This window comes from Conger conger, chromosome 9 (assembly GCF_963514075.1).
Source record: "Conger conger chromosome 9, fConCon1.1, whole genome shotgun sequence".
Classification (NCBI taxonomy): domain Eukaryota; kingdom Metazoa; phylum Chordata; class Actinopteri; order Anguilliformes; family Congridae; genus Conger; species Conger conger.
This window is the reverse complement of record NC_083768.1, coordinates 6,596,590-6,623,371: the sequence shown is the minus strand read 5'-3', so window position 1 is coordinate 6,623,371 and position 26,782 is coordinate 6,596,590. Positions and strand designations below refer to the sequence as shown.

The following is a 26,782-nucleotide window of genomic DNA, read 5'->3' as shown; positions in this document are numbered from 1 at the left end:
TACCGATTTTGGCATAGCTATGTATGTTGTGCCATTACCATGCTGTGGACAGCCCTTAAATTAAATTAGAATAAACATGAAGACGGTGCAAAGATTTTTCCCTTATTTAGAGGGAAATGGCAGTTATCGGTTGCATTCACGAGAAGGCCTAATCGTCAAGCACGTTCACTTTTGAATTCCATTCCAGATTTATACGTCACCAGTGCATACGCCACTGTAAACCAACTTGAGCAACTTTCTTTGGTCAGTTAATTTTAGAAATCAAGGGGAAGCACAATTTGGGGAAAGTAACACCCCCCCCAAACTTTGGGGAAAACATCAAATGGTTGCCAAAAATGATCATGTTGGTGGTTCTGTTAGTTTGGGTGCTACACCACCACCACTTGCCGCCCCCACCCCAACATTGAAATGGAATCCACATCCTTGGAAATGACCCAAAGATATATTTAATCAAAGAACATTTTTACAAACAAGACCCCCTGGTTTATTAAGAATTGTTGCATTGTTATTATTCCAATACGTTTCTGGATTCCAACCAATCAAGTCCCTGCTATGAGTTATGAGCAACACAAGAGATAGAGCTAATCTATCTGGTATTCCTGAGCTGCGTGATGAGGCCCAATGCTGGTTATGCCACACCCTGTTGATGACGAGACAGAATTGAATTAAGGGCCAGTTATTCCAGTTTGGTGTCACCCCCTTGGACTGACCTTTATAAGACGAACATCAGCACTGAAAACACCATTTCGTGCATTTACAACCATCTCACAAGCAAGAACAATCCACACAGGTAGGCAAAGTGTTTTCTTTAAAGGGTGATTTCATCCAGTAGTAACTATATAGGGTGGCTTTGTCCGTTAACCCTTGTGTTCCAATTACCTGTGAGCACATGAAAATGTAAGTCTGGGGCAAATCAATTGAATTTTATTTGTAAAGCGTTTTTCACAGAACACTTTACAGAGTAAGAGTGTGTAAAAAAGGGAAGACACCCGGCCTGAACTGCTAGATCAAGCACATGAGGTACAAAAAATAACACCCGAGTGGGGAGCAAAACCCTCAAATGGTGGCAATGGGAAGAAATCTCAGAAGGAACCTGGCTATAGAGGGGGTAATATACCGACGGCAGGTGAATGGTTTACAGAACTCCAATCTAATGAATGGATGGGGGGTATAAATCATGTTTTTCTGTGAAACCTTTCCATTAAACAAGATTTAAAGATTTAAAAAATTAAAATTATTTTTCATCTTTGACATTCCATAGCTCATATAGGCAAAAAGACTTGAAGCAAATAAAGATGATGAAGAGCAAACATAAATTAAAACACAACAGCTAAAATTACTCTGGTTTAGTCACTGGTTATGAAAAACATCTATTAAGTGTCATTCCTCTTTTATTAAGTTAAAAACAGGTCAATTTGACTCAAATTGAACAGGGGCAAAGGCACTGTCCTAGTGAATGTCTATGTCACAAGATCTGGTATTGGATCCAGACGCTAGTGCCAACGGTGGCTGGCAGCTCCGCTGAGCAATGGATAATTCACTGTAGCTTGGGCCAGGGATGGCAGGGCTTCAGTCAGCTGGGGTCACTGTGTCTCACTGTTAGCCAGTGGCTTGACCCCAAATGAGTGTGAGGCTGGAAAAGCATGTGTGTGCATGCAGAGGATTCAGTTTTGAGAAGACGTGGAAGGAGTAGATAATAATGCAGACATTATGTGCAAATAATAGAACGATATTTGTTAAAAACTGAGGCCTCATGTATAAAAAAGTACTGCGCTGTTTCTTAAACAGCGGCTTAGGCAGAAAACCATGACTACGTACTTGTGAAATCCCACTTGCATGTTTGTATCAAAGTTAGCCATGAGTTAATTACCTATGGCTTGTGTCAAGGTACACTATGTTTGAACGCTGTGTGTGGATCCCTCAAGTAGACTGTATTCATGCTTTAGGAATAACACTGAATTGAAAGTCCATAAAAGGTATGGAGTGAAAGACATGTTGAAAGGTAACCTGTTACTAGTTGCTCACCTTGTAGGAGCCGTTCATCTCCAAATCGTCGCACTCTCACTCCGCCCACCCTTCCTATGATTGCACTGCTCACAGATTCTTATCTTCTGTGGCAGGAAATGGACAGCAAACTGGTTTATGCCGTTGCCTTGGTGATAGGATGTTGGGTGCTGGCAGCCAAAGGCCTCAAGATCAACTCCACCCACACTGTGGGAGCTCTTACCGTAAGTCTGGCTCTATGCTCCTTTCTGTTGGCCCTCTCTTGACAGGAGAAGGAGAATATATGTCTCCGGATCGCCTTTTTTAATGTTGTTTGAATTTCTCCGTAAAAGATAAGTCAGCATGATGGTGATGAGGTTTACAGAGATTAATTGTCACTGACAGACCACCATCAGTCGTGACGGCTGTGGCCAGACAAAGACTTGCTTGGAGACTCCAGTGAACTGTGACCCCAGCAGCAACAGTACCTGCCTGTTCGTCGCTCCCTCCGTTCCCATCTCCAGGGATGATGACGGATGGAGCTTCGCTTCCCTTATTCCCAAATTCAGGAAAGAGCACAAGGCCGGATGGAGCTTCAACACCGATATCGAATTTGAGCTGCGCGGAGACTCCGAAAACTACATTGTCCTTCTTCTGTCCTCCGATAATAATCTGGTATGCACTACAAGCTCACATTGTACCCCGATAGTCCTTACACTCAATCACTCCCAATAAAAAGTAGGCCTGCCCAAACTCCCAATCACTCTCTCTTTCTCTGACTGACACACAAACACACACACACAAACACACGGGTACATACACATATAAAAATACATCCACTCAAACACAACATACATAAACACAAACACAAGAGACATGCATGAACAGACAGACACACGCAAACACACAAGTTGTGGACTCATGTCCACCATATGTAAATGGTAAATGGTTGGCATTTATTTAGCACCTTTATCCAAAGCGCTGTACAATTGATACTTCTCATTCACCCATTCATTCATTCATTCATACACACACACACACACACACACCAACGGCGATTGGCTGCCATGCAAGGCACCAACCAGCTCGTGAGGAGCATTTGGGGGTTAGGTGTCTTGCTCAGGGACACTTCGACACACCCAGGGCAGGATCGAACCAGCAACCCTCCGACGAGCCAGACGACTGCCTCTTACCGCCTGAGCCAATGTCGCCCCCTATATGTAAATATGTCAAATCTCTCTGCAGGGAATGGGCGATAGCGGCGTCGTCTGCGCACAGTACCAGAACATGAGCCGTTTCTTCACCGTGACCTACAACAACGGATCACTGACTGTGGTGGATGTGAGTATGAGCAGAGCCAACTGACCAACATGGTCAGTCTCACCACACGGCATGTGTGATGTCTGAAAGGGAGACACACGCGGCTCACTCCCGATCACTCATCGTCCCCTTTTATTTTACTTGCTCCTCACCCGGATATCGATCAAGATTCACCATCTTTAAGGACATTCCAATCATGTTCTTAATGAAGTTAAGAACTCCCAATCTTCCCTTTTGGCAAAAACAAAAATCAGTGCTGCCACTTTCCCCGTCTTCATTTCTTTTTCATTAATTCATTTCTCGTGATGGGTGGGGCTAGGAGTCAGAAAATAGCAAGAAAAATAAAAAAGATTCGAAAAATAAGCGATTAGAACGAGCCTATAGCTCATTTGTGTCTGCGTATTTGTCTGCGTATTGTTGATGTCCGGGCACTTTTCTGTGTGTTTCAGTTTGAAGGAGTCAATAATGTCCTGGCCTCACTCAATAGAAATGTGATTCAATGCACCTTTACTCTTCTGGCGAATTCCACAGGCAGGCCAGCAAACTTCTACGTCTTCGCTGGCAATGGGATGTTCAGCAATGGTGAGAAACTAGCCTCATATCTGACCCACTCTACTGACCAAGCAAAAAAAACATCACACCCACAGATCCCCAGTTGCTTTTGTTATTTGTTGTATTGCTTCAGGACTCTGAAGGGGATATCTGTTTTTAATGCAGGAGTCCTGGGGGATCCTGAAATTACCCTTATGAGAAACAGCAGTGTGGACCTGACCAATGTGCCATCTCAGAACATCCCTGTGGGAGCTCTCAATGTAAGCTTCACTCTGTGCTCCTTTCTGCTGGTCCCCTCTGCCAGCCAGGAAAAGATGTGTCTCTGGATGGTCATCATGCAGTTGATGCTTGATTTTCTCTGTAAAATTATTATTTTTTTTTTTAAGTCAGCCTGACAGTGATGTAGTTTACCGAGACAAATCTCACTGACAGGCCGCCATAACTCGTGACACATGTGGCCGGACGAAGCTTTGCGAGGAGGTTCCAGCGGACTGTGATCCCAGCGGAAATGGTGACTGCCTGTTTGTCTCCGCTGCCACTGCCACCACCAACAGACCCTCCGGTATCAATATCGCCTTCGAGCTGCGCGGAAACACCAGCGGCTACGTTGTCCTCATTCTGTCCCCCGACATGATTCAGGTACGCACAATAGACTCATTCTACACCGATAAGCAGACACAGTCCTCACACTCAATCACTCCCAAATAACCAGCAAGTTAGCACCCCACTCTCACTCTCTCTGCCGCACAAACACACACACACACACACACACACACACAGTAAGGCGCTTGAGTCTGTGAAATGTCTGAAAAGCCCTCTATACCTCTACAGGGAGGAGGTGATGAGTCCTTTGTCTGCGCACAGTTCAATAATACCCTCAGGTTCTTCACTGCCTCCTTCGACAATGGAGCACTGACCATGACCAACAGGGTGAGTATTAACACAGAGCCTGACCATCACTGCACATCGAATCAGTGACCACTTCATTAGGTATTTATTGGACTTATTGGTCTCCTGCTGCTAAGCCCATCCACTTCAAGGTCCACTTCTGATGTGTTGTGTGTTCAGAGATGCTCTTCTGCATACCACTGTTGTAACACATGATTATTTCAGTTACTGTCGCCTTCCTGTCAGATTGACCATTCTCCTCTAACTTCTCTAATTAACAAGGCAATTCTGCCCAGAACATGCACTTAACTGGAAGTTGGGTTTTTTTCCTCACCATTTTCTGTAAACTCTGGAGACTGTTGTGTGTGAAAATCCCAAGAGATCAGCAATTTCTGAAATACACAAACCACCAAGACAGGCCTTACCAATCATTCCATGGTCAAAGTCACTTTGATCACATTTCCAAACCCCATTCTGATGTTTGGTCTGAACAACTGAAACTCTTGGCCATGTCTGCATACTTTTATGCACTGCTACATTATTGGCTGATTAGATATTTGCATTAACAAGCAGGGTTCTAGACTGCGACCAATATGCTACCATTTTTTGAGAGTGTGCGAGCTACAATTTCACATGGTCGCATTAGTGCGAGTGCATGATGATCACCGGTGTTTTGGTGCCGCTCCGGCAGCGAATATCACACGCGTACTGCGTTAGCCATTGTGGTTGAAAATAGTACTTTTTCTTCTTCACTGGCTCAGTCGCTCTCTCCCTACCTGCACTCTTACTGCCTGTACCTTCATCATTAGTGCGCGTGCACGTAGCGGCGCTGAAGACAAAAGGCGCGAAACAAACAAACAATCAAAAAAAATTAAGCGGTCCATTACAGATTATTTTAAAAAACAAAGTGAGGAGAGAGAGAAGGAGGCTGGTGGAGAGGGAGAGCCAACAATATGTCCCGAATCAGACACGACTGATGATGAGAGTGCAGGCAGCAGGGAGAAGAGTGCAGGTGGAAGCAGGGAGCGACTGAAGAAAAAAAAGTATTGCTTTCAAACACAATGGCTAACGCAGTACCCGTGGTTGCGGTACGAACGGGTGAATTTAGATTCAGATTTCCTTTATTGACATTGGGAAACCACAAAATTCAGAGTTCAGTGTGGTGATGGCCTTGGGATAAAAACTGTTCATTAATCTTGTGGGTCCAAAACATTCAATGTTTGGCAGTGTTCAGTTCACGTATGAATGCTGCAGCTAATAAGTTATGCTGTTAGTAGGGAGGGCAAAGTGGAGCTTTAGAATGTAGACCGCTGTGTGTGCGCGTGAGTTCGCCAATAGATTTCTCACAGAAAACGTAATTTGTCCACGTTTTTACTTCACAGTAGAGGTGATCAAACTTACAATAACTAAGTGCTAGTGTGTTCTAAGCCTTTACTGGTCCCTGTACGATGTTAGCATGATGTAGCTAGCATACGCGAATAGCACAAAGCCATACAATTTGCTTTTTAACGCCACTTGGTCATTCGGACGATATAAATAAAAGCATTTGATTAAGTTCGACGGCACCGGAATTTTCTGTCGTACCGTCCATAAATGGCAAAAGTCCCACCATAGGATTTATTTAAATCTTTAAAAGTTATACATTTTCTGAATCATGAATTCATCTTGTTTCTATCAGTGATTCGGCGTGATCGGACAGTTCTGTAACTATGTAAGTGACGTAAGAAGGATACAACAGTGTTATGCTAAGCAAAGCCGTTATGCTTTGCTTGTATGTTTGTTATATTTAGTTATGTTCAGTTATGTTCAGATTAAAATATTTTGCAAATAACAAGTCTGGAGTCACTGTCAATCTTTACATCAATGCAAAACTAGGGTATGCAACTATTCATCAAGGTCATTGATTAATACCATGCTGTACAAAGAAAAAAGGGGCGACCAAATCATATGCTGGTGCGGCCAACTGAGAAAGGTGGTAGCACCAGTGCTACCAGTGGAAAAGTTAGTCTGGAACCCTGTTAACAAGCTGTTGAACAGGTCTACCAAATGAAGTGGTCACTGAGTGCATGTGGTTTCTAAGTGAGACATGGTCTTTGTGCCTGCACATCGTTGATGTCCCGGGCATTTTCTGTGTGTTTCAGACGGGAGCTGTCAGTAATGCCCTGGCTTCACTCAATGGAACTGTCATCCGATGCACCTTCACTGCACTGGGGCTGAATGCCACAGCCAGACGATCCCCTGACTCCTCCTTCTACGTCTTTGCTGGCACAGGGGAATACGATGGTGGTAAGCACTGATCCACATAACTGACCGACTCTCCTGACCAGCACAATAGCCAAACACTGACACACTCTCCCTACCAATAAACCACTGACCCTCTCTCCTTACCAGCCAAAAACTGACCTTCTCTCTTGACCCAACTGAACACTCACCTATTCTCCTGACCAACCATACCACTGACTCACTCTCCGGACCAACCGAATACTCACCCACTTTACTGACCAACAAAACACTGCCCCACAGTCCGGACCGACCAAACCACTGACCCATTCTCCTTACACTGAGCAAATACACGCTCAAACACAGCATAGATGGACATAAAACTGCGAATGTCCCAGATTCCCAGTTGCGCTTGCTCCCTGTTGTATTTCCTCTGGAATCTGAAGGGGTTACTTATGTTTTTACTGCAGTAAGCCTTGGGGATCCTGTAATTAGTCTTGCGAGCAACAGCAGTCTGGACCTCACCAACAGCACCAGCAACCTGCCAGGGGGCAATGGCGGAGCTGGGCTGCACCCCACATCTCTGGGTAAGGAACTGCTCCTTAACCACAGCCTGATATGTGACCACACTCTCAGTATACACACAATTTCCTGCTGCAAACTCCGGAATGCAGACTGTGAGTGTCCTGGATGAGAAAGTTGTGGCAGTTGTACAGTTTTCTCTTTATGTAGTGTACTTAAAATCCCACACTATAACCACATTTCTGGGGTTTCGCTGAGTCTATTCGGGAGAACACTTTTCTGGAAATAAACCATAAATTAAAGGAGGACCCACAGATTGGCAGAGGTGGAAGAAGATTTTGAGGAAACAGTACTTCTGGGCATGCCCACACTCGCATATCCTTCAGGGATTTTAAGTACACAACATTTAGAGAAACTTTTCACCAACTCAACAAATTTCTCATCCAGTGTACTAAATACTCAATTTACATAAATGCATAGCAGGCAAATAAGCAGTTTTGGACACGGGAAAAAAAAGTCCTCCCTTTGATCACTTTGAGCACACCTGTTACACTGAACTGAAACTAGTGTGCCACTTAATGTTAGGTCATGATCTGAATCCTGCTGGATATGGGTCAGTGAATAGCAACCCCAGCCCCCCACCCTACTCTTTTTTTCTGGTTTATGGTTTATTCATATTTACTTTTTCCTCTCTTCTCAGTTTTGTTGGTCCTGCTCAGTGCCTTGATCTCTCGTCTGGTTTGAGAAGCTGAATGACGCACACCCCCCCCCACCCACCCACCCACCCACTTGAATGAGTCAATCAGCACTGTGCCAAATGGAACCGCAAGTTCTGATGTTATATATACCTTTTCATTTACCTATTTTTGAGTGTGTATGTAAAGTGTAAAGTAGGCCGATGTGTTTGTGTGCGTGTTCGTTACAAATGAAGCCGACCGGTGGAAGTGTGGCAAGCTGTCATGGTTCTGTGTGCAGACCAGAATGCTGCATAATAGGCTGGCATACTGCTCTTATTAAACATGTATCATCACCCTTATATCATTATAATAAACTATGTATTTTTGTATTACTTAATTCAAGCCTGTTGTCATTCTTGGCATTCAAACATTTTCAGTTGTAGGCCTCTGTGGACAGGCTCCCTCTTGGTTTAGATCATACCTACCAGACTGATATCAATCCAGGGTTAGATATGGCATTCCACAAGAATTTGTGCTTGGGCCCTTGCCCATCCCCTGGGACAAGTTATTCGCAAACATGGCATTAACTTCCACTGCTATGCAGACAACACCCAGTTGTATCCGTCAGTCAAACATGAAGTCTGTCAACTATGGAGGCTTGTCTTCAATACAAAAAGGAATGGATGACCCACAACTTTTTTTTGCTAAACCCTGATGAGACTGAGATAATGGTAGTGGGACACAAGTCCCTGAGATGCAAATCATCTGACGATGTGCCTAACATTGATGGAATTTCCATCACTTCAAGTGCGCCACTGTTGCCCTTGGCGTACTCTTGGGGGCCGGTTCTCTGTAAAGTTGCTTCATGACAAAGGCAAAAAAAAAAATACCGATGTTGGCATAGCTATGTATGTTGTGCCATTACCATGCTGTGGACAGCCCTTAAATTTAATTAGAATAAACATTAAGACGGTGCAAAGATTTTTCCCTTATTTAGAGGGAAATGGCAGTTATCGGTTGCATTCACGAGAAGGGCTAATCGTCAAGCACGTTCACTTTTGAATTCCATTCCAGATTTATACGTCACCAGTGCATACGCCACTGTAAACCAACTTGAGCAACTTTCTTTGGTCAGTTAATTTTAGAAATCAAGGGGAAGCACAATTTGGGGAAAGTAACACCCCCCCCAAACTTTGGGGAAAACATCAAATGGTTGCCAAAAATGATCATGTTGGTGGTTCTGTTAGTTTGGGTGCTACACCACCACCACTTGCCGCCCCCACCCCAACATTGAAATGGAATCCACATCCTTGGATATGACCCAAAGATATATTTAATCAAAGAACATTTTTACAAACAAGACCCCCTGGTTTATTAAGAATTGTTGCATTGTTATTATTCCAATACGTTTCTGGATTCCAACCAATCAAGTCCCTGCTATGAGTTATGAGCAACACAAGGGTGAGCTAATCTATCTGGTATTCCTGAGCTGTGTGGTGAGGCCCAATGCTGGTTATGCCACACCCTGTTGATGACTAGACAGAATTGAATGAAGGGCTAGTTATTCCAGTTTGGTGTCATCACCTTGGACTGACCTTTATAAGACGAACATCAGCACTGAAAACACCATTTTGTGCATTTACAACCATCTCACAAGCAAGAACAATCCACACAGGTAGGCAAAGTGTTTTCTTTACAGGGTGATTTCATCCAGTAGTAACTATATAGGGTGGCTTTGTCCATTAACCCTTGTGTTCCAATTACCTGTGAGCACATGAAAATGTAAGTCTGGGGCAAATCAATTGAATTTTATTTGTAAAGCGTTTTTCACAGAACCGTGTCATAAGGACACTTTACAGAGTAAGAGTGTGTAAAAAAGGGAAGACACCCGGCCTGAACTGCTAGATCAAGCACATGAGGTACAAAAAATAACACCCGAGTGGGGAGCAAAACCCTCAAATGGTGGCAATGGGAAGAAATCTCAGAAGGAACCTGGCTATAGAGGGGGTAATATACCGACGGCAGGTGAATGGTTTACAGAACTCCAATCTAATGAATGGATGGGGGGTATAAATCATGTTTTTCTGTGAAACCTTTCCATTAAACAAGATTAAAGATTTTAAAAATTAAAATTATTTTTCATCTTTGACATTCCATAGCCCATATAGGCAAAAAGACTTGAAGCAAATAAAGATGATGAAGAGCAAACATAAATTAAAACACAACAGCTAAAATTACTCTGGTTTAGTCACTGGTTATGAAAAACATCTATTAAGTGTCATTCCTCTTTTATTAAGTTAAAAACAGGTCAATTTGACTCAAATTGAACAGGGGCAAAGGCACTGTCCTAGTGAATGTCTATGTCACAAGATCTGGTATTGGATCCAGACGCTAGTGCCAACGGTGGCTGGCAGCTCCGCTGAGCAATGGATAATTCACTGTAGCTTGGGCCAGGGATGGCAGGGCTTCAGTCAGCTGGGGTCACTGTGTCTCACTGTGAGCCAGTGGCTTGACCCCAAATGAGTGTGAGGCTGGAAAAGCATGTGTGTGCATGCAGAGGATTCCGTTTTGAGAAGACGTGGAAGGAGTAGATAATAATGCAGACATTATGTGCAAATAATAGAACGATATTTGTTAAAAACTGAGGCCTCATGTATAAAAATGTACTGCGCTCAGTTTCTTAAACAGCGGCTTAGGCAGAAAACCGTGACTACGTACTTGTGAAATCCCACTTGCATGTTTGTATCAAAGTTAGCCATGAGTTAATTACCTATGGCTTGTGTCAAGGTACACTATGTTTGATCGCTGTGTGTGGATCCCTCAAGTAGACTGTATTCATGCTTTAGGAATAACACTGAATTGAAAGTCCATAAAAGGTATGGAGTGCAAGACATGTTGAAAGGTAACCTGTTACTAGTAGCATTCATAAGATGGGATAATAGTCCATTTGAGATGTACACATCAGCAGTGCATACACCACTGTAAACCAACTGAAGCAAGGTTATTTTTATAAATCTCTCAGTCTCAAGGGTGACCTAATCTACCTGGTATTCCTCTGCTGCTTGATCATAACCAACCAGTTCTTCAGTCTACCTCCTGAAGAATAGACTTGGCCAGGATCCTCACACAAAGGAAGCACTATTTTCCATATGCAACACTGTCTGACATGCAACTCAGGACATGAGGGTTTTTCAGGTCACAAGCAAGGAAGCAGCTCGAACCCCTCCATGTGCACTCAATAATGAGACTGTAAAACGTATACGCCCCTTATTTTACACATACTTTAACACAGCCGGATATGTGACTGAATTCAAAATGAGAAGTGAGCTCAACAGTAGTGCTCCACACAGGAAATTATCTCAGTACCTGTCCGGGAGATTGGCTCACCTTGTAGGAGCCGTTCATCTCCAAATCGTCGCACTCTCACTCCGCCCACCCTTCCTATGATTGCACTGCTCACAGATTCTTCTCTTCTGTGGCAGGAAATGGACAGCAAACTGGTTTATGCCATTGCCTTGGTGATAGGATGTTGGGTGCTGGCAGCCAAAGGCCTCAAGATCAACTCCACCCACATTGTGGGAGCTCTTAACGTAAGTCTGGCTCTATGCTCCTTTCTGTTGGCCCTCTCTTGACAGGAGAAGGAGAATATATGTTTCCGGATCGCCTTTTTTAATGTTGTTTGAATTTCTCCGTAAAAGATAAGTCAGCATGATGGTGATGAGGTTTACAGAGATGAATTGTCACTGACAGACCACCATCAGTCGTGCCGGCTGTGGCCAGACGAAGACTTGCTTGGAGACCCCAGCGGACTGTGACCCCAGCGGCAACAGTACCTGCCTGTTCGTCTCTGCCTTGGTTCCCAGCTCCAGGAAAGAGAGGGCCGGATGGCGCTTCAACACCGATATCGACTTTGAGCTGCGCGGAGACTCCGAAAACTACATTGTCCTTCTTCTGTCCTACGATAATAATCTGGTATGCACTACAAGCTCACATTGTACCCCGATAGTCCTCACACTCAATCACTCCCAATAAAAAGTAGGCCTGCCCAAAATCCCAATCACTCTCTTTTTCTCTGACTGACACACAAACACACACACACAAACACAGGTACATACACATATAAAAATACATCCACTCAAACATAACATACATAAACACAAACACAAGAGACATGCATGAACAGACAGACACACGCAAACACACAAGTTGTGGACTCATGTCCACCATATGTAAATGGTGGCACTTATTTAGCACATTTATCCAAAGCGCTGTACAATTGATGCTTCTCATTCACCCATTCATTCATTCATTCATACACACACACACCAACGGCGATTGGCTGCCATGCAAGGCACCAACCAGCTTGTGAGGAGCATTTAGGGGTTAGGTGTCTTGCTCAGGGACACTTCGACACACCCAGGGCAGGATCGAACCAGCAACCCTCTGACGAGCCAGACAACTGCCTCTTACCGCCCGAGCCAATGTCGCCCCCTAGATGTAAATATGTCAAATCTCTCTGCAGGGAACGGGCGATGACGGCGTCGTCTGCGCACAGTACCAGAACACGAGCCGTTTCTTCACCGTGGCGTACAACAACGGATCACTGACTGTGGTGGATGTGAGTATGAGCAGAGCCAACTGACCAACATGGTCAGTCTCACCACACGGCATGTGTGATGCCTGAAAGTGAGACACACGCGGCTCACTCCCGATCACTCATCGTCCCCTTTTATTTTACTTGCTCCTCACCTGGATATCGATCAAGATTCACCATCTTTAAGGACATTCCAATCATGTACTTAATGAAGTTAAGAACTCCCAATCTTTCCTTTTGGCAAAAACAAACATCAGTGCTGCCACTTTCCCCGTCTTCATTTCTTTTTCATTAATTCATTTCTCGTGATGGGTGGGGCTAGGAGTCAGAAAATAGCAAGAAAAATAAAAAAGATTCGAAAAATAAGCGATTAGAACGAGCCTATAGCTCATATGTGTCTGCGTATTGTTGATTTCCGGGCACTTTTCTGTGTGTTTCAGTTTGAAGGAGTCAAAAATGTCCTGGCCTCACTCAATGGAAATGTGATTCAATGCACCTTTACTCTTCTGGCGAATTCCACAGGCAGGCCAGCAAACTTCTACGTCTTCGCTGGCAATGGGATGTTCAGCAATGGTGAGAAACTAGCCTCATATCTGACCCACTCTACTGACCAAGCAAAAAAAACATCACACCCACAGATCCCCAGTTGCTTTTGTTCTATGTTGTATTGCTTCAGGACTCTGAAGGGGATATCTGTTTTTAATGCAGGAGTCTTGGGGGATCCTGAAATTACCCTTATGAGAAACAGCAGTGTGGACCTGACCAATATGCCATCTCAGAACATCCCTGTGGGAGCTCTCAATGTAAGCTTCACTTTGTGCTCCTTTCTGCTGGTCCCCTCTGCCAGCCAGGAAAAGATGTGTCTCTGGATGGTCATCATGCAGTTATGATGCTTGATTTTCTTTGTAAAAAATTTTTTTTTTTTAAGTCAGCCTGACAGTGATGTAGTTTACCGAGACAAATCTCACTGACAGGCCGCCATAACTCGTGACACATGTGGCCGGACAAAGCTTTGCGAGGAGGTTCCAGCGGACTGTGATCCCAGCGGAAATGGTGACTGTCTGTTTGTCTCCGCCGCCACTGCCACCACCAACAGACCCTCCGGTATCAATATCGCCTTCGAGCTGCGTGGAAACACCAGCGGCTACGTTGTCCTCATTCTGTCCCCCGACATGAATCAGGTACGCACAATAGACTCATTCTACACCGATAAGCAGACACAGTCCTCAATCACTCCCAAATAACCAGCAAGTTAGCACCCCACTCTCACTCTCTCTGCTGCGCAAACACACACACATATACACACACACATACACACACACACACACACACAGTAAGGCGCTTGAGTTCTGTGAAATGTCTGAAAAGCCATCTATACCTCTACAGGGAGGAGGTGATCAGTCCTTTGTCTGCGCACAGTTCAATGATACCCTCAGGTTCTTCACTGCCTCTTTCGACAATGGATCACTGACCATGACCCACATGGTGAGTATTAACACAGAGCCTGACCATCACTGCACATCGAATCAGTGACCACTTCATTAGGTATTTATTGGACTTATTGGTCTCCTGCTGCTAAGTCCATCCACTTCAAGGTCCACTTCTGATATGTTGTGTGTTCAGAGATGCTCTTCTGCATACCACTGTTGTAACAGATGGTTATTTCATTTACTGCCGCCTTCCTGTCAGATTAACCATTCTCCTCCAACTTCTCAAATTAACAAGGTAATTCTGCCCAGAACATGCACTGAAATGGAAGTTTTGTTTTTTCGTACCATTTTCTGTAAACTGGAGACTGTTGTGTGTGAAAATCCCAAGAGATTAGCAGTTTCCTTTGGCCTGAAGAACTGAAACTCCTGGCCATGTCTGCATACTTTTATGCACTACTACATTGTTGGCTGATGAGATATTTGCATTAACGAGCTGTTGAACAGGTCTACCTAATAAAGTGCTCACTGAGTGCATGTGGTTTCTAAGTGAGACATTGTCTTTGTGCCTGCATATCGTCGATGTCCTGGGCATTTTCTGTGCATTTCAGATGGGAGCTGTCAGTAATGCCCTGGCTTCACGCAATGGAACTGTCATCCGATGCACCTTCACTGCACTGGGGCTGAATGCCACAGCCAGACGATCCCCTGACTCCTCCTTCTACGTCTTTGCTGGCACAGGGGAATACGATGGTGGTAAGCACCGATCCACATAACTGACCGACTCTCCTGACCAGCACAATAGCCAAACACTGACACACTCTCCCTACCAATAAACCACTGACCCGCTCTCCTTACCAGCCAAAAACTGACCTTCTCTCTTGACCCAACTGAACACTCACCTATTCTCCTGACCAACCAAACCACTGAATCACTCTCCAGACCAACCGAATACTCACCCACTTTACTGACCAACAAAACACTGCCCCACAGTCCGGACCGACCAAACCACTGACCCATTCTCCTTACACTGAGCAAATACACGCTCAAACACAGCATAGATGGACATAAAACTGCGAATGTCCCAGATTCCCAGTTGTGCTTGTTCCCTGTTGTATTTCCTCTGGAATCTGAAGGGGTTACTTATGTTTTTACTGCAGTAAGCCTTGGGGATCCTGTAATTAGGCTTTCGAGCAACGGCAGTCTGGACCTCACCAACACCACCAGCAACCTGCCAGGGGGCAATGGCGGAGCTGGCCTGCACCCCACATCTCTGGGTAAGGAACTGCTCCTTAACCACAGCCTGATATGTGACCACACTCTCAGGATACAAGCAATTTCCTGCTGCAAACTACTGAGTCCTCAAAATATGTATTGTCTACCTAACGTACTGCCTTGTCATATTCTTACACTATGTGCTCCGGAATGCAGACTGTGAGTGTCCTGGATGAGAAAGTTGTTGCAGTTGTACAAATTTCTCTTGATGTACTGTACTTAAAATCCCACAATTTAAAATAACCACATTTCTGGGGATTCGCTGAGTCTATTTGGGAGAACACTTTTCTGGAAATAAACCATAAATTATAGGAGGACCCACAGATTGGCAGAGGAAGAAGAGGTGGAAGAAGATTTTGAGGAAACAGTACTTCTGGGCATGCCCACACTCGCATATCCTTCAGGGATTTTAAGTACACAACATTTAGAGAAACTTTACACCAACTTAACAAATTTCTCATCCAGTGTACCAAATACTCAATTTACGTATATGTATAGCAGGCAAATAAGCAGTTTTGGACACGGGCAAAAAAAGTCCTCCCTTTGATCACTTTCAAGAGCACTTGCCCTTGCCAGCAGCACCTGTTACACTGAATGTTAGGTCATGATCTGAATCCTGCTGGATATGGGTCAGTGAATAGTAACCCCATCCCCCCACCCTACTGTTTTTTTCTGGTTTATGGTTTATTCATATTTACTTTTTCCTCTCTTCTCAGTTTTGTTGGTCCTGCTCAGTGCCTTGATCTCTCGTCTGGTTTGAGGAGCTGAATGATGCACCCCCCCCCCCCACCATCTCAGTCAATCAGCACTGTGCCAAATGGGACCCCAAGTTCTGATGTTATATATACCTTTTCATTTACCTATTTTTGAGTGTGTTTGGAAAGTGTAAAGTAGGCCGATGTGTTTGTGTGCGTGTTTGTTACAAATGAAGCCGACCGGTGGAAGTGTGGCAAGCTGTCATGGTTCTGTGTGCAGACCAGAATGCTGCATAATAGGCTGGCATACTGCTCTTATTAAACATGTATCATCACCCTTATATCATTATAATAAACTATGTATTTTTGTATGACTTAATTCAAGCCTGTTGTCATTCTTGGCATTCAAAAATGTTTTCAGTTGGAGGGAAATGGAGAGATGCAGATGGGGAGAGGTATTAAAATTACCTGGGTTGAGCTTTCGATGGTGGTTGTCCATCCAGCACTGGATGTCACTCAGGCAAGCAGAGATACAGGCTGAAACCTGTGTATGAGATGGTGGGAACGAGATGAAGGGTTTAGTGTCGTCTGCATAGCAGTGGTAGGATAGCCCATGTGCAGTGATCACAGGGCCAAGGCAACGAGTGTAAAGAGAAAAAAGAAGTGGGCCAAGGACTGAGCCCTGGGGAACTCCTGTGGCAAGGAGCCGAGGTGTCGATACCGTACCAGCCCAGGCAACCTGGAAGGAGCGACCAGAGAGGTAGGACTCAATCCAGTTCAGGGCTGTGCCACAGATGCCCGTTGCTGACAGGGCGGACAGGAGGATGGAGTGATCCACAGTGTCGAAGGCAGCAGAGAGGCCTCCGTGGACAGGCTCCCTCTTGGTTTAGATCATACCTACCAGACTGATATCAATCCAGGGTTAGATATAGCGTTCCACAAGGATTTGTGCTTGGGCCCTTGCCCTTCTCTCTACATCTGCTTCCCCTGGGACAAGTTATTCGCAAACATGGCATTAACTTCCACTGCTACACAGACGACACCCAGTTGTATCTGTCAGTCAAACATGAGGTTGTCCATCTGTGAACTATGGAGGCTTGTCTTAAAGACATAAAGGAATGGATGACCCACAACTTTTTTTTTGCTAAACCCTGATGAGACTGAGATAATGGTAGTGGGACCCAAGTCCCTGAGATGCAAATCATCTGACGATGTGCCTAACATTGATGGAGTTTTTCTTTGCCACTGTTGCCCTTGGCGTACTCTTGGGGGCCGGTTCTCTGTAAAGCTGCTTCATGACAAAGCCAAAAACAATACGGATCGATTGATTGAATGAGTGAATTGGTCAGCTCTCCAATAACTGATTTTTTTAACCTTGCCATTTAAAAATCATTCTAAATGCATTTGCAATTGCCATTGGCCCACCAAATACCGATTTTGGCATAGCTATGTATGTTGTGCCATTACCGTGCTGTGGACAGCCCTTAAATTAGAATAAACATGAAGACGGTGCAAAGATTTTTCCCTTATTTAGAGGGAAATGGCTGTTATTGGTAGGATTCACGAGGGGCTAATCGTCAAGCACGTTCACTTTTGAATTCCATTCCAGATTTATACGTCACCAGTGCATACGCCACTGTTAATCAACTTGAGCAACTTTCTTTGGTCAGTTATTTTTAGAAATCAAGGGAAAGCACAATTTGGGGAAAGTAACACCCCCCCCAAACTTTGGGGAAAACATCAAATGGTTGCCAAAAATGATCATGTTGGTGGTTCTGTTAGTTGGGGTGCTATACCACCACCACCACCTGCCGCCCCCACCCAAACATTGAAATGGAATCCACATCCTAAAGATGTGGAAATGACCCAAAGATATATTTAATCAAAGAACATTTTTACAAACAAGACCCCCTGGTTTATTAAGAATTGTTGCATTGTTATTATTCCAATACGTTTCTGGATTCCAACCAATCAAGTCCCTGCTATCAGTTAGCAACACAAGGGTGAGCTAATCTATCTGGTATTCCTGAGCTGCGTGATGAGGCCCAATGCTGGTTATGCCACACCCTGTTGATGACGAGACAGAATTGAATTAAGGGCCAGTTATTCCAGTTTGGTGTCACCCCCTTGGACTGACCTTTATCAGCACTGAAAACACCATTTTGTGCATTTACAACCATCTCACAAGCAAGAACAATCCACACAGGTAGGCAAAGTGCTTTCTTTACAGGGTGATTTCATCCAGTAGTAACTATATAGGGTGGCTTTGTCCGTTAACCCTTGTGTTCCAATTACCTGTGAGCACATGAAAATGTAAGTCTGGGGCAAATCAATTGAATTTTATTTGTAAAGCGTTTTTCACAGAACCGTGTCATAAGGACACTTTACAGAGTAAGAGGGTATAAAAAAGGGAAGACACCCAGCCTAGCAGTTCAAGCACGTGAGGTACAAAAAATAACACCCGAGTGGGGAGAAAAGCCCTCAAATGGTGGCGATGGGAAGAAATCTGGCTATAAAGGGGGTAATATACCGACGGCAGATAAATGGTTAACAGAACTCCAATCAAATGAATGGAAGGGGGGTATAAATCATGTTCTTCTGTGAAACCTTTAAACAAGATTTATTAAAAAAAAAATTTTTTAATTTTAAACAAGATTTTTCCTTTGACATTCCATAGACCAGATAGACAAAAAGACTTGAAGCAAATAAAGTGTCAAGGTACACTACGTTTGACCGCTGAGTTTGGATCCCTCAAGAAGACTGTATTCATGCTTTAGGAATAACACTGAATTGATAGTCCAGGTGTGGAGTGCAAGAAATGTTGAAAGGTATCCTGTTACTAGTTGCATTCATAAAATGGAATAATAATCAATTCGAGATGTACACATCACCAGTGCATACACCACTGTAAACCAACTGAAGCAAGGTTATTTTTATAAATCAACACAGTCTCAAGGGTGACCTAATCTACCTGGTATTCCTCTGCTGCCTGATCATAACCAACCGGTCCTTCAGTCTACCTCCTGAAGAGTAGACTTGGCCAGGATCCTCACACAAAGGAAGCACTATTTTCCATATGCAACACTGTCTGACATGCAACTCAGGACATGAGGGTTTTTCAGGTCACAAGCAAGGAAGCAGCTCAAACCCCTCCATGTGCACTCAATAATGAGACTGTAAAACGTATACGCCCCTTATTTTACACATACTTTAACACAGCCGGATGTGTGACTGAATTCAAAATGAGAAGTGAGCTCAACAGTAGTGATCCACACAGGAAATTATCTCAGTACCTGTCCGGGAGATTGGCTCACCTTGTAGGAGCCGTTCATCTCCAAATTGTCGCACTCTCACTCCGCCCACCGCCATGATTGCACTGCTCACAGATTCTTCTCTTCTGTTGCAGGAAATGGACAGCAAACTGGTTTATGCCGTTGCCTTGGTGATAGGATGTTGGGTGCCGGCAGCCAAAGGCCTCATGATCAACTCCACCCACCCAGTGGGAGCTCTTACCGTAAGTCTGGCTCAATCCTCATTTCTGTTGGCCCTCTCTTGACAGGAGAAGGAGAATATATGTCTCCGGATCGCCTTTTTTAATCTTGTTTGAATTTCTCCGTAAAAGATAAGTCAGCATGATGGTGATGAGGTTTACAGAGATGAATTGTCACTGACAGACCACCATCAGTCGTGACGGCTGTGGCCAGACGAAGACTTGCTTGGAGGCTCCAGCGAACTGTGACCCCAGCGGCAACAGTACCTGCCTGTTCGTCTCTGCCTCTGCTCCCAGCTCCAGGGTCGCATGGAGCTTCAACACCGATATCGACTTTGAGCTGCGCGGAGACTCTGAAAACTACATTGTCCTTCTTCTGTCCTCAGATAATAATCTGGTATGCACTACAAGCTCACATTGTACCCCGATAGTCCTCACACTCAAATCACTCCAAATAAAAAGTAGGCCTGCCCAAACGCCGAATCATTCTCTTTCTCTGACTGACACACACACACATACACACACACACACACACGGGTACATACACATATAAAAATACATCCACTCAAACATAACATACATAAACACAAACACATTACATTACATTATTGGCATTTGGCAGACGCTCTTATCCAGAGCGACGTACAACAAAGTGCATACCCATAACCAGGGATAAGTTCGCTGAAAGACCCTAGAGGTAAGTACAATTTCAACTGCTACCTGTACAACAAAGATAAGGACAAGGGCCATTTTTTATTATTTTTTTAAACAAACAAACAGACACAAGAGACATGCATGAACAGACAGACACACGCAAACACAAGTTGTGGACTCATGTCCACCATATGTAAATGGTAAATGGGTGGCATTTATTTAGCACCTTTATCCAAAGCGCTATACAATTGATCCTTCGCATTCATTAATTCATTCATTCATTCATTCATTCATTCATTCATACACACACACACACACACACACACCAACGGCGATTGGCTGCCATGCAAGGCACCAACCAGCTCGTGAGGAGCATTTGGGGGTTAGGTGTCTTGCTCAGGGACACTTCGACACACCCAGGGCAGGATCGAACCAGCAACCCTCCGACGAGCCACACGACTGCCTCTTACCGCCCGAGCCAATGTCGCCCCCTAGATGTAAATATGTCAAATCTGTCTGCAGGGAACGGGCGATAGCGGCGTCGTCTGCGCACAGTACCAGAACACGAGCCGCTTCTTCACCGTGACCTACAACAACGGATCACTGACTGTGGTGGATGTGAGTATGAGCAGAGCCAACTGACCAACATGGTCAGTCTCACCACACGGCATGTGTGATGTCTGAAAGTGAGACACACGCGGCTCACTCCCGATCACTCATCGTCCCCTTTTATTTTACTTGCTCCTCACCCGGATATCGATCAAGATTCACCATCTTTAAGGACATTCCAATCATGTTCTTAATGAAGTTAAGAACTCCCAATCTTTCCTTTGGGCAAAAACAAACATCAGTGCATCCACCTCCCCACCTGCCACTTTCCCCGTCTTCATTTCCTTTTCATTTCTCGCGATGGGTGGGGCTAGGAGTCAGAAAATAGCAAGAAAAAGAAAAAAGATTAGAAAAATAAGCGATTGGAACGAGCCTATAGCTCATTTGTGTCTGCGTATTGGTCTGCGTATTGTTGATGTCCGGGAACTTTTCTGTGTGTTTCAGTTTGATGGGAGTCAATAATGTCCTGGCCTCACTCAATGGAAATGTGATTCAATGCACCTTTACTCTTCTGGCGAATTGCACAGGCAGACCAGCAAACTTCTACGTCTTCGCTGGCAATGGGATGTTCAGAAATGGTGAGAAACTAGCCTCATATCTGACCCACTCTACTGACCAAGCAAACCACTGACCCACTCTCCTTACAAGACAAATGAAATAACTCTCCTTTAAGCCAAACACAGACCAAGTCAGAGTAAAACATCACACCCACAGATCCCCAGTTGCTTGTGTTCTATGTTGTATTGCTTCAGGACTCTGAAGGGGATATCTGTTTTTAATCCTGAAATTACCCTTATGATAAACAGCAGTGTGGACCTGACCAATATCCCTGTGGGAGATCTCACTGTAAGCTTCCCCCTGTGCTCCTTTCTGCTGGTCCCGTTTGCCAGCCAGGAAAAGATGCGTCTCTGGATGGTCATCATGCAGATTTATGATGCTTGATTTTCTCTGTTAAAAAATAAAAATTAAAAAAAAGTCAGCCTGACAGTGATGTAGTTTACCAAGATAAATCTCACTGACAGGACACCATAACTCGTGACACATGTGGCCGGACGAAGCTTTGCGAGGAGGTTCCAGCGGACTGTGATCCTAGTGGAAATGGTGACTGCCTGTTTGTCTCCGCCACCACTGCCACCACCAACAGACCCTCCGGCATCAATATCGCCTTCGAGCTGCGCGGAAACACCAGCGGCTACGTTGTCCTCATTCTGTCCCCCGACATGATTCAGGTACGCACAATGGACTCATTATACACTGATAAACAGACACAGTCCTCACACTGAATCACTCCCAAATAACCAGCAAGTTAGCACCCCAAACTCTCACTCTCTCTGCCACGCAAACACACACACATGGTAAGGCGCTTGAGTCTGTGAAATGTCTGAAAAGCCCTCTATACCTCTACAGGGAGGAGGAGATGAGTCCTTTGTCTGCGCACAGTTCAATAATAACCTCATGTTCTTCACTATCTCCTTCGACAATGGAGCACTGACCAGGACCAACAGGGTGAGTATCAACACAGAGCCTGACCATTTATTGGACTTATTGGTCTCCTGCTGCCTTTGGCCTTTGGCCTGAAGAACTGAAACTCTTGGCCATGTCTGCATACTTTTATGCACTGCTACATTATTGGCTGATTAGTCTCACACACACACACACACACACATATATATATATATATATATATACACACACACTCACCGAGCACATTATTAGGAACATTTTTACTTTATTACACCTACTTATTCATGTGATTATATAATCAGCCAATTGTGTGGCAGCAGTGCAATACATACGATCATGAGATCAGTTGCTAGCAAGCCGAGGCCAGGGCAACACCTTGAACTCCTCAAGCCACTCTTGAACAATTTGTGCAGTGTAGCAGGGAGCAATATGCTGAAAAAGGCCACTACCATTGGGGAATACCGTTTTGACGAAGGGGTGAACCAGGTCCGCAACAATGTTTAGGTCGGTGATCTGTGTCAAATTGACGTCCACATGAATGCCCAGACCCAAGGTTTCCCTGCAGAACATTGCCCAGTTAGGGTATTGCAGCAAGACAGTGATCCAAAGAATACCTCAAAATCAACCATGAAGTGCCTCCAGGATAGACGGATGAAGGTTTTGGAATGGCCACCAGGCCCCAGACTTGAGATCTCAAATATGCTGTACATACAAGGAGGTCGAAGAATATTTCTGAGGTGTTCTGCCAGAAAGAATGAGGAAAAATTCCAAAAGCGAGAATTGAAAGACTTAGCTGGCTACAGGAAGCGTTTGCAAACTGTTACATTAACCCGAGTTAGAAAGTACTGACTGACAGGGTTCCCACAATTTTTCCTTTTATATTATTCTGAAACTGTAAAAAAATAAAATAAAAAGTAATCTTGCTTTCAGGAAATGTGTCCTGTTTAACTTTGTACCATTTAGAAGTTAGGTTCGCTTCTCTTCTCTTCAATATTCATTGTAAAAGGCTCAATTTTGGCACACCACTGTAGCTACCGGCAACATAAGCTAATGCTAAAGTCTCACCAGGGCTGAGCCTGTGTGGATTTTTTTGCATTACTTTTTTCACGGTGCAATTTTCAGTCACTATGGTAGCAAGATATACCGTTTGAAAGCTTAAAATGTGTGATTCTCTCTCTATAACCTATTTTGAGATGCCATTGCTTTAGCGAACACTTCCTTATTTCGTAACGTGTGCATGACAAAACAAGAGTGGGGAGGGCCTCACCTTCTCTGCATCTTGGAAATCCACAGACTACACGAACGTCCTTTTCACAGCAAGTGTCCAGTGAACCAAATGCATAATATTTTCAGTGAGAAACAAATCTTCCACTTCAGCTTTTCCAGCTTTGTTTCAGTAATATTTAGAGTAATTTTGACTCTTGGAAAACAAACCCCAAAGGGTTAGCTACCTTTCAGAAGAGGCCAGGATTAGACATAAAGGCTCAAGAATAGTAACCATTTTATTTTGAGTACGTCATTTTCAAGCTAGTGTTAAAAAAAGCTTGAAAATGACACTCTGGGCTTTGCTGTGTTATAATACTGTTTGTAGGATGCAGCAGGGCCAGAAACATCTTCCTCAGAGAGGAATACAATACTTGCAATACAACATGTTCACATTTTCTGAATATAGAAGACTTGGGGAGTTATTGGTGTGTGACATTTTTTGGACATGTGCATGTAGTTGGTAAACTGATTAGTATAATCAGGTGTGTGAATGATTGGTTGGAACAAAAGACTGCACCATGGGTAAGATTGAGTATGATATGGAGAATTATCCCCATTACATAGTCTCAAACATAAAATAATAAAAAAGAATGTTTGGTTATGCATCACATACGCCAGTACACACTTAAAGGGACATGAGTTTTTTGTGTAAAACATTGTTACAAGACCATTGTGAATCCCTTATTATCATTGAAAAAGGATCACTGACATGTTGACTCACCCTCTGCCTGTGTATATAGTCCTTACATTCTGGTTTCAAAATGGACAGTTGACGGCCGTCACTCTGTACCAAAACATTGCACATCTGTACAATATTTCAAGTTCATTGGTTGAAAAAAATGTTTATTGCCACATTTTTAATTCACATTTGTCGTGTGTAGCTGCCCAAATTGCACTCCAGACAAGCTATCACTGAAACTCTGACAAGTTATAAAACGATACCAGTTTGCTATTGGTAGCAAAAAGCAAATTAGCCATAGTTAGCTCGACGAATTTACAAATATCCACCTGAGGCAATACGAACATAGTAGCTAGCCTTGCGAACATTGTTGCACAGGCGTTGTGTCTCCGGTGGATATTTGTAAATTCGGCAAGCTAACTAATAGCTAATTTGCTGTTGCTACCGATAACGATCTGGTATCGTTTTATAACTAGATATGTATTCCTCGCTTGGATAATAAGCAATAGTATACTGTTTCAGTGATAGTTTTCTGGAGAGCAATTTGGCCAGCTACACGTTGCTTTTATCTCGAGGGTGTTTTTGCTGCAATTCCTCTCGTTACCTATTGTACCTTTAAAATGAACCTTAACGTCCGCCCTTACAGGTCAGTTTGAGACCCTTCACGTCCGCCATTACAGGTTTCAATAAACAATTTTTTTATATATATATATTTTTTTACATGCGTCTATGGGCTAAGATTAAAATAAAAAGTACTACTAAAAATACTATTGTGAAACAGGGGTAACAAGAGTACAATATAAACCACATACCTGGGGATATAGATCAAAGCGGGTCTGTGAATCATATTTTCACACCGTCTTCAACATGCCTACCGGTAGGGAGAATTTACGATAAGCACACGGAGATAAAATTGAGACCGTTAGATTAACGTTATAGAACACTCGTTGGCTAATGAGATAGCTAACATACTGAGCTGATTTGCTCGAAAGAAACGAGCAAAAATTATGTAAAGCACCACCTTAAGCAAAATAATTTAGTTCACCGCAATGATATTACAAAAAATACAAGCTGCTATGCACTTAATACGACGTTGGTGCTTTGAATTTTCACATTCTTACCCACAGCTGAGCACACATATCTCACGCAAGGTCAAGGCAGACTGACTTGACGGTTAGAGGAGAGCGAGCACGACGTAATGACGACAAAATCATAAGTAGTTCGGATTGACAAAATACATTGGTACTACCAACCAGAAAAGAATAACAAGCAAGTAAAGGATTTTTGGATCTGCAACACTTGCTAAAACTCAACTGACAGTAGCAGCATTACCATTTTAGCCTGCTAAATTTGCTAGCTAGAACTGTGGAGTATTTCACGAAGCAGGATTAGCAGTTATTTATTTAGCTGCTGCACTAAAATACCAGAAACCCGCCAAAAATATAAAACAGTAAAAAGAGCAGTGCTGGGGTTTTATTTGGTGCAGTTATCCAGCTAACTCGGTAATTTTGCTGAGTGAAATACTCCCCAGTTCACTTAGCTATAGCTACAGGCAGATGACTAAAATGCTTATGTTATGCTGTGCTATACACAGATGTAGCTAGCAACAACAGCAATAAGCCAACAGGGTCCCCAAGATGAGCTTTTAGAACACCAGCTGTTAAAATAATTTACATGGACGAGAAACGGAGGCGTTGAGCAGTTTATCGTAGGATATATACCATCCATAAGGAATCGCTAGGATTCCCAGTGATCCTTGCACACTATAGTTATTTCTCAGGGTAGGTCAAGGCCAAGTTACATACAGTGCAGCCCGTAAGTATAATTTGGACAGTGGTACAATGTGCGTTCTTTTGGCTATGTACTCCAGCACATTAGATTTGAAATGAAACGACGAATATGGGCTAAAAGTACAGACTGTCACAGGGTATTTGTATCCATTCCGGGGGATCCGTAGAAATTGCTTCCCTTTAAATGAGTCCCAATATTAGGGGACCAAACGTAATTGGACAGTTGGTTTGAACGAGGTTAAAGTGCAGACTGTCACCTTTAATTCTACATCCATATTGTAGGAATTGTATCTTCTTTTTTTTAATCCTTTTTTTAAGGGACAAAAATTAATCGGACAGTTGGCTTCTCAGATGTTTCTCGTTAGTCAGGTGTATTCAATCGCTTCCTTAGTGCAGGTATGAAAGAGCTTCCAGTATCTAGTTCTCATTCTAGGCTTTTGATTGCTTTTGGAGTCTCTTATTGGCATTTGTCAACATGAGGACCAGAGGTGCAATGACAGGAAACCCATCGTTTCATTTCAAATCCAATGTGCTGATTAGAACCAAAAGAACAGAAATTGTACCACTGTCCAAATACGTATGGTCTGCACCCACACATATCCGTGCATAATACCAAGTAGCCTATTAATCAAACCTTCTGGTGTAAAAATACATCCATCAAGGACATCAATAATACA

At 43.7% G+C, this 26,782-nt stretch overlaps 3 protein-coding genes across 3 annotated transcripts; all 3 read left to right on the top strand.

The window, feature by feature from the left end:
- The first annotated feature begins 690 nt into the window (after nt 1-690).
- Nucleotides 691-8,559, top strand: LOC133137779 (uncharacterized). Its single transcript, XM_061256116.1, has 11 exons — nt 691-790; nt 2,121-2,228; nt 2,389-2,658; nt 3,229-3,324; nt 3,753-3,885; nt 4,021-4,115; nt 4,288-4,494; nt 4,687-4,785; nt 6,885-7,029; nt 7,434-7,550; nt 8,186-8,559. Exons 2-11 carry the CDS (start codon nt 2,124-2,126, stop codon nt 8,227-8,229), a joined length of 1,311 nt encoding a protein of 436 aa, XP_061112100.1. The 5' UTR covers nt 691-790; nt 2,121-2,123; the 3' UTR covers nt 8,230-8,559.
- Nucleotides 8,560-9,737: 1,178 nt separating this feature from the next.
- Nucleotides 9,738-16,532, top strand: LOC133137277 (uncharacterized). The gene is made up of 11 exons (XM_061255454.1): nt 9,738-9,837; nt 11,645-11,752; nt 11,913-12,134; nt 12,685-12,780; nt 13,197-13,329; nt 13,465-13,559; nt 13,731-13,937; nt 14,143-14,241; nt 14,795-14,939; nt 15,344-15,460; nt 16,175-16,532. Exons 2-11 carry the CDS (start codon nt 11,648-11,650, stop codon nt 16,216-16,218), a joined length of 1,263 nt encoding a protein of 420 aa, XP_061111438.1. The 5' UTR covers nt 9,738-9,837; nt 11,645-11,647; the 3' UTR covers nt 16,219-16,532.
- Nucleotides 16,533-18,294: 1,762 nt separating this feature from the next.
- On the top strand, nt 18,295-22,502 carry LOC133136203 (putative ferric-chelate reductase 1). Its single transcript, XM_061253493.1, has 7 exons — nt 18,295-18,359; nt 19,560-19,667; nt 19,828-20,040; nt 20,820-20,915; nt 21,351-21,484; nt 21,929-22,135; nt 22,314-22,502. Exons 2-5 carry the CDS (start codon nt 19,563-19,565, stop codon nt 21,366-21,368), a joined length of 432 nt encoding a protein of 143 aa, XP_061109477.1. The 5' UTR covers nt 18,295-18,359; nt 19,560-19,562; the 3' UTR covers nt 21,369-21,484; nt 21,929-22,135; nt 22,314-22,502.
- Nucleotides 22,503-26,782: the final 4,280 nt, after the last annotated feature.

Coding starts and splice junctions, on each gene's coding strand:
- LOC133137779 (XM_061256116.1), top strand. CDS start 2,124: ATGGACAGCAAACTGGTTTATGCCGTTGCCTTGGTGATAGGATGTTGG. Junction 3,886..4,020: donor CAATGGGATGTTCAGCAATG/GTGAGAAACTAG, acceptor TTTTTAATGCAG/GAGTCCTGGGGGATCCTGAA. Junction 7,551..8,185: donor GCTGCACCCCACATCTCTGG/GTAAGGAACTGC, acceptor CTCTCTTCTCAG/TTTTGTTGGTCCTGCTCAGT.
- LOC133137277 (XM_061255454.1), top strand. CDS start 11,648: ATGGACAGCAAACTGGTTTATGCCATTGCCTTGGTGATAGGATGTTGG. Junction 14,940..15,343: donor CACAGGGGAATACGATGGTG/GTAAGCACCGAT, acceptor TTTTTACTGCAG/TAAGCCTTGGGGATCCTGTA. Junction 15,461..16,174: donor CCTGCACCCCACATCTCTGG/GTAAGGAACTGC, acceptor CTCTCTTCTCAG/TTTTGTTGGTCCTGCTCAGT.
- LOC133136203 (XM_061253493.1), top strand. CDS start 19,563: ATGGACAGCAAACTGGTTTATGCCGTTGCCTTGGTGATAGGATGTTGG. Junction 19,668..19,827: donor ACCCAGTGGGAGCTCTTACC/GTAAGTCTGGCT, acceptor TGTCACTGACAG/ACCACCATCAGTCGTGACGG. Junction 20,041..20,819: donor TGTCCTCAGATAATAATCTG/GTATGCACTACA, acceptor ATCTGTCTGCAG/GGAACGGGCGATAGCGGCGT.